General features: G+C 42.4%; 1 protein-coding gene and 1 long non-coding RNA gene across 2 annotated transcripts; both read left to right on the top strand.

The window, feature by feature from the left end:
- The first annotated feature begins 206 nt into the window (after positions 1 to 206).
- On the top strand, positions 207 to 1,229 carry LOC134289998 (uncharacterized). The gene is made up of 2 exons (XR_009998787.1): positions 207 to 681; positions 751 to 1,229. It is a non-coding gene; the product is annotated as an uncharacterized LOC134289998 (long non-coding RNA).
- A 1,220-nt stretch (positions 1,230 to 2,449) lies between these two features.
- LOC109401542 (probable ATP-dependent RNA helicase DDX46) lies at positions 2,450 to 11,698 on the top strand. The gene is made up of 5 exons (XM_029868682.2): positions 2,450 to 2,625; positions 2,727 to 2,993; positions 3,052 to 4,872; positions 10,582 to 11,323; positions 11,391 to 11,698. The coding sequence occupies exons 1-5, from the start codon at positions 2,603 to 2,605 to the stop codon at positions 11,631 to 11,633; spliced, it is 3,096 nt and encodes a 1,031-aa protein (XP_029724542.1). The 5' UTR covers positions 2,450 to 2,602; the 3' UTR covers positions 11,634 to 11,698.

Here is an 11,698-nt window from a genome sequence, read left to right as displayed (position 1 = left end):
ATTTTCTTTTTTGTTGTGGAAAATATTACGCGCTTTTCAAGTGTTGGTCCAGAAAAGTGCACTGTTTACAAACTTTTGCTGTCAAAATGGGGTTCAACGCACAATGGGGGTCAGAGATGTTGGCTCGCTTTTTTACTGTGGGGTAGTATTTGGATGACAAGTGGCTGGAGAACAGCCCAGTGTCTAACTACCGCAGTACGTACACGCTAAGATCAGTTTACCCATAAATGAGTAGTTTATTTACCCATATTTGGGTTTCATATGCATTACCCATATTATGGGTAAAATATACTGAGAAAAACCGGTAAACAATACTCATTTTGTTGGTAAAGTGAGTTTACTCAGATATGGGTAAACGTGATTTACCCATATTTGGATGAAAATTTTCCTGTTAGTCGCGATCAGCAAAGTTGTTTGAAAGCAGCAGCAGTGACTATGTGAGAATACCATGGCTAGGAGAAATTCGTAAGTCCGCCTTGATCATCGACGGAAGGATAAAATCATCATGTTCATCATAAGCGGCAAAAGATCCGGGATGCGCGCGATAAGCTGGTTGTAATCACACGGAACAGCGGTAACTCCCGGTTGAGATTGCTTAATCGCAAGTGAAATCTGCCTCCGGCGCCGCCGCCGCCCGGCAAAGGACGTTGAAAAAGCGTTCCGGTGAGGATCATCCGAGAGGTGAGTATTACAGCTCAGGGTTTTACCGAGAGGGAAATTTGCTGGACTTAACCACCGATGTTTTTCCAGGTAATGTTCACGTTGACTAAATGGCCGTCGATCACAACAAGGAAGTGGACATCCGTCATCAGGACCCCTAGAGCGAAAGGTACGGAATGAGATGTTTTCCGTAATCAGTACGAGGGCACCGTTGCAAACGCCAGAATATTCGCAGCTTCAACGCTGTCCTCATGAAACAACTATCCTTTCAATTTCTATGAAGTGCATGCACACCAACCGGCCGTCGTGTCCAAGGCATCTCCCCGTTGGCTCCGATTCCACGGTGTACGATGGCATTCCGCCGCATCGTGGGATATCGTGGGTCGTGGGATCTCCGACACCACCCCGAGCACCACCTCCTCCGATGTACGAGGATTGACCACAGCTGTCGTAGACGATGCGAGCGAGCGCGCAATTTTATCGAACCAATTTTGTTCTATTGCTGTAATAATATGTACTAGTGTGCTGATGATTAGAATAAAGTTTCTTGTTTCTTTTTCTTCATTTAATTACTCTGCGCATTCTTTAAAATTATTTGAAAAATAAGTATTATTATTCATATAAATTTCAAATAGAAAACGTTTACTCAAATATGCGTAAAATTTACCCAAAATCAAATATTTATTTATGGGTAAATATTACTCATATGTTTCATATATCCCCATTACCCAAATATGGGTAATGGGTCTTTACCCATAAAATGAGGTTGTGCACTTTTCGGCGATTATGGGTAAACTTTACTCATATTTGGGTAAACTGACCTTAGCGTGTACCGCGCAGTATATCAGCAGCGGTTTAGTTGCAAATTCAGAACTATCCTACACTTTACCTAGTTCGTTTTCCGATCCCTACCAGAAAAAAATAACAACTGAAAATCTCCAAGAATTACTTATTTCACCTTTATCAGCAGAACCATTTACAGCGACAGCAACTTCCGTGTTTGTCGTAATACTTCGTAACGTCATCAATCTGTTCCAGAACGCTGATGCAAAGCCTCTGCTGGAAGGTTCCCGGATTCAACAGATCCAGAATGGTTCCGGTCCGACTTCCATTTCCTTCCGCCCTTTCATCCATGTTGTTATAATTTGCCAGATCCGAGGTTGTTGCCGTCACTTTAGTGGCCGCATCTACTCCGAGTTCCATTTGCTTGCAGGTTCTCCCATTTGGATGTAGGTTCTCCCAGGGCATATGTGATGTGATTTGATTCACAAACGGCATTTTTTTTTCGGTCATGTAGGTTTCCCCTGATGTTCTGCGAAAGGAGTATTGATTTAGATGTTATTGATTATTAAATAGAATTGCAATTAAAGATTATATCACTCACCGTGGACACATTTTACAAACAAAAATAATCGATGCAATTATTGCCAAAGTCTGTTATGGCTATAGGGTTTGTTTTGACTACACTGAAATAAATTTTAGAGTAAAATGAACTATTCAACCATGTTTAATATTACCATGCACAAATATAGTAATGATGACTATATTTTCAATACTGATAACTATGTTTTCCCTAAAATTACCATAATTTGACAACTGGACGTATTGTGATCAGTACTATTCAACGTAGTTAAATGGACTGCGCCTTTCTTGTTTTTAGAACTGTGTTTATGGTTGTCTTTACTATTTTGCATAGTCAAAACAAACCCTATAGCCATAACAGACTTTGTACTAATTTCATTAATCCTACATGTACTGGCAACACTGCATTGTACTAAATGACGCTGTCAAAAGTTTTCTGCGAGTTTGATTTGCAAAAAAGCGAAAAACTTGGTCGTTCATCGTTTTTCTTCGTTTTTCCGGTAATTTGGAGCGTAATACAGGTGAAATTCATTATAATTTCATTGTAGTCCACTTACTAATAGTGCACCTTTTCACGACCATGACGAGGCCAGGCGAAAATGGGTGAGTATAACTTGAATTTTGGTAAATGATTTTTGTCGCTGCCCCCGATAGGTTATGTTGACATTTACAAACATTTTGTTTATTTTTCTCGATGTTCCTAGCAAGGATCGACGACGGAGCAGATCGCATTCGCCACCGGATCGGAAAAAGAGGCGGTCCCGGAGTCGCGAGCGCGACCGGGAACGTACGAAAACTTCGTTCCGCTTTAAGGATTTCGGCGGCAGGCGCGATCGGGAGAGAGATCGCGAAAGGGAACAACGGGACCGCGATAGGGAGAAGGAACTGGAGAAAGAGCGCTTCAAGGAAGCGGAACGGAAACGCGAACGCGAGAAGGAACGGGAAAAGCTGAGGGAGCAAGCCACCAAATAGTGGGTGTTGGATGATGGTTTGTTTGGGAGTGCGATTAACGATATTTTTTCTTTTCAGTGCTCAAAGTGTAAGCAGCAGCGGTAGTGGAACCAGCAGTACCGGCTTCCGTCAATCCAAGTTCGATCAAAAGCCTCCCGGATATGTGGAGAAGGAGATTAAAAAGCCGGTCAAAGAAGAACCGAAAGAGAAGGAAGAGACTTTTGATCTCTCCGTTCCGATGGATAAGGAAGAGGAACAACGAAGGCTGGAACAGGAAATGGTTAAGCGAAGGGAGCGGATTGAGCGCTGGCGAGCCGAAAGGAAACGGAAGGAAATTGAAATCAAGAAACCGAGCGTTTTGACGGGAGTCAATATTCCGAAGAAATGGAGCTTGGAGGACGACGAGGAGGATGATGAAGATGACATCAAAGATAAGGCAAACAATATGGATGAAGAGGATGACGTAGATCCCCTGGATGCATTCATGAAGGAAGTCAATGAAGAGGTTCGAAAAGTGAACAAATTGCCCACATCCGCTCCGAAGGCAGATGGAAAGGCAGCGTCTAGCTCCGGTGTAACCATTATCACGGGTGTGGCAAAAAAGAATACCGAAACCACCAAAAAAGGTGAATTGATTGAACAAAATCAAGATGGGTTGGAATACTCATCTGAAGAAGAACAAGAGGATATAAAAGATACAGCCGCGAACCTGGCAAATAAGCAAAAGAAGGAACTGGCCAAAATCGATCATAGTGGAATCAACTACTTGCCGTTCCGGAAAGCTTTTTACGTTGAAGTGCCAGAAATTGCCAAAATGACGCAAGCGGAAGTAGGTGTTTATAAAACCGAACTCGAAGGGATCACCGTAAAGGGCAAGGGATGTCCCAAGCCCATTAAAACGTGGGCCCACTGTGGCGTGTCCAAGAAGGAGTTCGACGTTCTGCGGAAACTTGGATTTGAAAAGCCTACCCCGATTCAATGCCAAGCCATTCCCGCAATAATGTCGGGTCGCGATCTGATCGGCATCGCCAAAACCGGCAGCGGCAAAACTTTAGCTTTCATCCTCCCGATGTTCCGGCACATTTTAGATCAGCCCCCGCTGGAGGATGGTGACGGTCCCATTTCCATTATCATGACCCCAACACGCGAACTTTGCATGCAAATTGGGAAAGACATAAAAAAGTTTGCCAAATCGTTGAACCTACGAGCGGTTTGCGTGTACGGTGGAACCGGAATTTCGGAACAGATTGCCGAGCTCAAACGGGGAGCGGAAATCATCGTTTGTACTCCGGGACGAATGATTGATATGTTGGCTGCAAATTCCGGTCGCGTGACTAATCTTCGTCGTGTAACTTATGTGGTGTTGGATGAAGCCGATCGTATGTTCGATTTGGGCTTCGAACCGCAAGTGATGAGAATAATCGATAACATTCGACCGGACCGGCAGACGGTGATGTTCAGTGCTACATTCCCACGGCAAATGGAAGCTCTTGCAAGACGAATACTGAAGAAGCCAATAGAAATTCAAATTGGAGGTCGCTCGGTGGTTTGCAAAGACGTGGAGCAACACGTCGTAGTTTTGGAAGAGGATGCCAAGTTCTTCAAATTGTTAGAACTGTTGGGGCTCTATCAAGAACTTGGCAGTATCATTGTCTTCGTAGATAAGCAAGAGAATGCAGACATTTTACTGAAGGATCTAATGAAGGCCTCTTACCCTTGTTTGAGTTTGCACGGAGGCATCGATCAGTTCGATCGAGATTCGACTATCGTTGACTTTAAGCAAGGGCGCGTTAAGCTGCTGATCGCCACTTCCGTTGCTGCGCGAGGTTTGGACGTTAAACAGTTGATTTTAGTTGTGAACTACGACTGTCCGAATCACTATGAAGACTATGTACACAGGTAAGATCATTAAAACACCATTAGTTTTTACTTGTAAGAGGGGATTATATACTGTCAATCAGGGTGACTTGCAGCACATAAAATTGTTTGATTTTGTCTATCAACAATACATAAAAATCAGACGCGTTTACATACTAACACTGTGTTAAACTATACATAAAGTGCACATACTATTCCAGTCACGATTTATATATATATATATATATATATATATATATATATATATATATATATATATATATATATATATATATATATATATATATATATATATATATATATATATATATATATATATATATATATATATATATATATATATATATATATATATATATATATATTATCAACGCATCCCCTGGCTTTCGCCCATCTGCGTTGTCTTTTCACTAGGCAATACGTCTACCAATTGATGTTTATGGGCTTGCCGGACCAAGTCATGTAGCTAAGCCAAACACCCCACCTACAACTGTTGGGTAGGCACCATTGTCCCGCCCACTGGTCTTTTACAGCTAGTTGTAGGTGCATGTGTGCGTGTAAGTATTGGTGTTGGTGTATTGTAGGCGCCAACTCGTTCTAATCCACTCTGATTGCTAACACCCTATTGAACCATTACCCTTAAATTTGGCAATCTATGAAATAGAATGAGTTAAACGCCTGTAAAAAAACAGTCAGTTAAATCAAACAAGGAATATTAGTATTAAAGCGAAGATACAACGAAGCAACGCCCCGAACCTCGAGAGCACAAACCCCAAGAACCAAATGACAGGCAGCGCCGATAAGTCGATCGACTGGCCACCATCAGTGAATAACCAATCGAGTAAACCCCCCAGCTCAAACTGCCACCAGCTCTCCCGACCTGCGCCCAACAAATCCGAGGCACAGCCCAGCCTTAGCTTCACCTTAAAACCAAAATCTAGATCACAGAGCACAATACTTCCCAAGTAACCACGCAGCTCGAGCCGCAAATCACGCACAACACGGCACAAATAAGACAAACACTACCCCGCCCGTACAACCGAAACCGACCTAGAGTAGAGAAGGGTCTATTTCCACTCCAACCCGGACTCAACTGCACCCACAGGGCAGCGCACCTCACCCACACCGCACTCATTCATGCATCACTGTCCGAGCCGCACGGTCACCTGGGTTGAGTATATCTGCATGACCCTGTTGTCCGATGAAAACAAACACAATAAATGTAAATAAATGACCTCGCCCAACCCGTAACGCAGAGTTTAAATCCCTCTCTTGCATTACAAAGTACTCCCTCTTCCCAAAAATCTGTGCGTGGTATAAATGAGATCTTAAGGCTGAAGAAATCGTCACCAATACAACCGCCAACACTGTGAGCACTCAATGATGTCGGCCTTATCAACGACGACCCCCTCAGTCCCAAACCCAATTATCCCACACTACCCAAGTAACCACCCTGCTGAAGCCGTAAGCACCGCACGCACAAAGCACACACACACACACACCGACACGCACCACCCCACACAAACCACCAAGGCCGAACAAAAGCGGAAAGCGGTGCCAGCACTGCTGAATCACGACTTTTTCAGTATAATTCAGCAATCGTAGATCCATTCCTCGACCCTACTCAGCCCTAACGGTCCATAGCAATGCCTGTCAATATATGCGCCTCACACATGCAACCCCTACACCCTAACAGTATGGTCACTTGGGTATCCCTGGGTTTTGACATGATGGTCAGGGATCACAGCCATCAAAACGTTCCACACTTTATCAGGGCTTACGACCTGTAGACATGATGATTTCTCAATAGTTTCAAGCTCTTTCGGACCTTCCGCTATTGGAGACCATCATGGCTAGCGGTGTTACTATTCCAGTCACGATTTGTTCTTTTATTTAATTACACTAGTTTACAAAATGAAACGAAAGTCGTGAACTTTTATCAACGACCAAACTTTTTGGTGCATAAATTAGTGGTGATATCAAGATCGTGCTTCAAAAAATTTTAAGTAGAAACTGAAAAGCGAGCTCTACATTTTTTAAAAATATGGAAGAATTTACTAAAATACAAATATCTTGCGTTGGGAGCGGACCTGGTGTGATGGTTAAATCACCTGACTATCACGCCGAGGACCTGGGATCGAATCCCACTCCCGACAAACTCACAAAATGTGAGTTCTTCCTTCGGGAGGGCAGTAAAACGTGGGTCCCGAGATAAACTAGCCTAGGGCTAGAAATCTCCGTTAATACCGATAGAAAAAAACATATCTTGCGTTGCGATCAACCAATTTTCAATCTTTTTGCATAAATAGAAAGCTGAATATAATATGTTTCGATCATCTGAACATATTTTTTGTATCATCTGAACATATTTATTGTAAATATAACATATTTAGTCGGATGTACGTTTCCGCCATCGTCTCAAATTTACGAGCTAATATCAATATCATCACCAAAACCAAGCAGGTGATCGGACTTCGTGAAAAACATTCCACTCGTGTTCATCCCCGCTCTCCTGATTACACCTTCTAACGCAATGTTGAATAGCAAGCACGAAAGACCATCACCTTGACGTAACCCTCTGCGAGATTCGAAGGGACTCGAGAGTGTCCCTGATGCTCGAACTACGCACATCACTCGATCTATCGTCGCCTTGATCAATCGTATCAGTTTATTCGGGAATCCGTATTCGTGCATAATCTGCCATAGCTGTTCTCGATCGATAGTTTCATACGCCGATTTAAAATCGATGAACAAGTGATGTGTGGGCCCGTTGTATTCGCGGCATTTCTGCAACACTTGGCGGATGGCGAACATCTGGTCCGTTGTAGCGCGTTCGCCCATAAATCCAGCCATTACCCCTCCTTATCATCGGCTTTGGACTGACTTGCGCTCTCATTGCTCCACCAAATGCTGCAAAATGAAAATTAATTAATTACACAAGTTTACAAAATAAAACGAAAGTCGTGAACTTCTGTCAACGACCAAAATTTTTGAAGCACAATTTAGTGCTGATTTCGAAACCGACCTTCAAAAAATTTTAAGTAGAACAGTTTTTGAGTTTTAGCTCAATATCGAGTTTTGCAACTTTTCAAAATATGTAATTTACTAAAATTCAAATATATTGCGTTTTGTCCAACCAATTTTAAATCTTTTTCCATAAATTAAAAGCTGAATACAATACCATTCGATCATCTGAATACAGGTTTTGTGTCAGATTGACGAAATTCAAGATATTGGGGAGTTTTAGGGACGATCTTCTTAAATTTTAGCAAAATTCCCAAATTTTTTTGAAGAAATTTATATTTTTCTATAAGAAAAAACCTACTTAAAGATTCTTTCTCGACGTTTATTTGACATATCATATGTAGGCGAGTTACAGTAAAAATTTCAGCTCAATCGGAGCATTGATTACGGAGAATGAGATGTTTGAAGTGAGCGACTTTGCTTAAAAATAGAACAAAAATCGATTTCAAATCATCAACCTTGTATGGAAAGTCGAAAAAATTTCCGCTCTACTGTAATTTTTTCCTTTCGCGTTTTCGAACTCAGGGCATAATTCTACACCAAAAATGATCATCAGCTTACCGAGTTCAAAAATGCTGTAAACTAGTGTTATCTTTATTAAAGAGATTTTCAGCACAGTTCTTGGCTGGTTCATCTCTGAAGAAAAAGGGAGAGAGCTTCTTAATGATAGCCCCCCCTGTCATACAGAGTTAAGTAATATAATACAGTTTACAGAGTATATGCTAACAGATTTAAGAAAATAGTTTCGTAGTTTCAATAGCGTATTCCAAATCGGTCCAGGTGAGTAGCGGCGTGGTCTGGCTTTGTTGAATGTAGGTGTCCCTGGTTTTCAGATAGCGTTGTATAGTCCGGCGTCCTTAATGAAAGATAGTAGTGTTGTCTCGTTGGTTGTGTTATTTGCAAGGATATCCACTATGCTGTTTGGAAGTTCATGTTGAACTCGAAGTCCTTCATAGCAGGGACAGTTAACGAGAAGATGTTCTACCGTCATTGTCGCGTTGCACGTGGAGCATATTTTGTGAAAAGGTCCTCTAGATCCCATGTTATGTGATGCATGGGTATGTCCCACTCGAAGACGAGAAAGTATTAGTTGGTCGTGGCGATTTGCTGTGTCGGTCCAGGGTGTTGTTTCTCCCTTAATTTTTCGTATGAACGGATGTCTTGTGTTAACCCATGCTTGGGCCCATGCTACGCGAATTGTAGATTTTACCCAGTGTTTGAGATCTGCTCCTGGTACCGCCCTGGTGAACATGCGACCAGTTCGACCTATGGCGGCAAGCTGGTCGGCTTCTACGTTACCGTTGATGCCACAATGGCCAGGTACCCATAGCAGAATAGTTCCTGTTGGGCAACCCTTTTGGATGGCCTGGATCCATGGGTGGCGGGATGTTGGAGAGTTTATAGTGGTGAGTACGCTGACAGAGTCGGAGATAACGCAAATTGGTTTTGATGCTGGTGTTGTAGTAGCAAACAGTATAGCAGCGGCCTCCGTCGAAAAAACAGAGCATTGGTCCGGTATCCGAAAGAAGTGACTTCTATCTTTGTCAGCAACACCGAAGCCAGTCCGACCCATGGCTTTTGAACCATCAGTGTAGCGGCAAAATGAAAATGAAATATTCGCCTACATCGATTTTTATTGCCATTAAGGTGAAGATATGACGAAGCCAGACCTGGAATTTTCAAGAGCACAAATCTGAAGAACCGAATATCGGTTGGTGCTAAAAAGTTGATCGATTGGCTACCCGCTGGTGGTGACCAATCGATTAACTTTTCAGTGCAAACCGACATTCGGTTCTTCAGATTTGTGCCCTTGAAAATTCCAGGTGTGGCTTCGTCATATATTCACCTTAACTTTACGAAAATGCCGTTAAATGAGCGGTGAATGGCGACCTCACGGTACAAATCTGAGTTAAAACGGGAGAACACAAAAATGAGTAAATTGAATTTTCAGAGATGGCGCTGCACTAAATTAAAACCCAATCAGTGTAAGCGTGTTGACATTATCAAGCATATTATACGGCTTAAACTGATCAGATTTTCGCACTTAGGCCAGCGCAGACGCTGGAAATACAATTTATTAATTTTTTGTGTTCCACTTTGCTCAAAAATGAGTAAAAAGCATTAGCTTAGCTGATTAGCAGATATCGTCGGTTTCCTGCAATAGGGGCACAACTCAAAAAATGTGAATTTTCAGAATAAGCGTTTGAAAATTGGCAATCATGAAGCACCTCCTGCAAAGTCACTTATTTCTCTCATCATTTGACAAAAGTAAACAAATTTTGATTGTTGTATCATTGAAAGGGGCTGAAGGACTATCTGTTTCATGAATTTTTGGCAACTATTTTTCAACGACTATTGAAAAAGTTGACTGATTTTGAGTTGTGCCCTTACTGCGGAAAATTGGTGAAAATGCCCAAATCTCGCGTTTCACAACGAATTTTGGAACGGGTCTTTGTGAGATGAAATATTACACAGTTTTTCATCATTTGCCATCAAAATCTCAAAAATGACAAATTTTGAGTTGTGCCCCTATTGCAGGAAACCGACGATATCAGAAAGAGGTTTTCTTGGCACTATGGTTTGATGCATTTTCGATCTTCGGTTTGTTCGCCTCATTCCAACCAAACAGGGAAATTTCACTACAATGGGATTTAATTATTACACAAATTAAGTTGTTACTGATCTAAAAAATCATTCTTATTATAGATGTGGTCGTACAGGACGTGCTGGTAATAAGGGATTTGCGTGGACTTTCTTGACTCACGAACAGGGACGATATTCTGGCGACATCATACGGGCTCTTGAGTTATCCGGCGGTACGGTTCCCGATGATCTGCGAAGCTTGTGGGATACCTACAAAGCAGCTCAGGAAGCGGAAGGCAAAAAAGTGCACACGGGAGGTGGTTTCAGCGGAAAAGGCTTCAAATTCGACGAACAGGAAGCTGCCGCTGTCAATGAACGCAAAAAGTTACAAAAAGCTGCTCTTGGACTGCAAGATTCAGATGACGATGACGATCTGGAGCAGGACATCGACCAGCACATTGAAAGCATGTTTGCTACCAAACGCATCGTAAAGGAAGTGGAAGCTCCGGTTATAACACAATCGGTATCCACGCCGGCACCAACAACAACAAATTCCGACAAACTGGAACTCGCCAAGCGACTGGCCTCGCGTATCAATTTGCAGAAAAATCTCGGAATGGAGGCTAAGGGTGCTACCCAGCAAGCAGCCGAAGCTATTCTCAAGGGAGGAACCACCCAACAGCTCATCACGGCCAAAACTGTGGCCGAACAATTGGCGGCTAAGCTCAACACCAAACTTAATTATCAACCGAAGGATGAGGATGAAACACCCGTCGAAACGAACGAAACCGTCTTTCGTAAATACGAAGAGGAGCTGGAAATTAACGATTTTCCACAGCAAGCCAGGTGGAAAGTTACTTCAAAGGTGAGATATTTTTTCATTATCATGTAGCTATACAATTTGTTCAATTCGATTACTATTTTCTTCACAGGAAGCGCTTGCGCAAATCTCCGAGTACTCTGAAGCTGGTCTTACGGTGCGTGGTACGTACGTGCCAACTGGTAAAACTCCTCCCGAGGGAGAACGCAAGCTGTATTTGGCTATTGAGAGCTGCTCTGAGTTGGCAGTGACGAAAGCGAAACGGGAAATCACTCGGCTGATCAAGGAAGAACTTCTGAAATTGCAAGCATCGTCACATCATGTTATCAACAAGTCACGATATAAGGTTTTGTAAAGTAAAACCTAAATTCCGATGTAGGACGTTCAAAATAAAGTTTAGATTATTCAATATGAGAATAA

The sequence above is a fragment of the Aedes albopictus genome, chromosome 3 (assembly GCF_035046485.1).
Source record: "Aedes albopictus strain Foshan chromosome 3, AalbF5, whole genome shotgun sequence".
Lineage (NCBI taxonomy): Eukaryota > Metazoa > Arthropoda > Insecta > Diptera > Culicidae > Aedes > Aedes albopictus.
Note: the sequence above shows the minus strand (reverse complement) of the source record. Positions and strands in the feature narration are given on the sequence as shown.

Coding starts and splice junctions, on each gene's coding strand:
- LOC109401542 (XM_029868682.2), top strand. CDS start 2,603: ATGACGAGGCCAGGCGAAAATGG. Junction 2,626..2,726: donor ACGAGGCCAGGCGAAAATGG/GTGAGTATAACT, acceptor CGATGTTCCTAG/CAAGGATCGACGACGGAGCA. Junction 11,324..11,390: donor GGTGGAAAGTTACTTCAAAG/GTGAGATATTTT, acceptor TTTTCTTCACAG/GAAGCGCTTGCGCAAATCTC.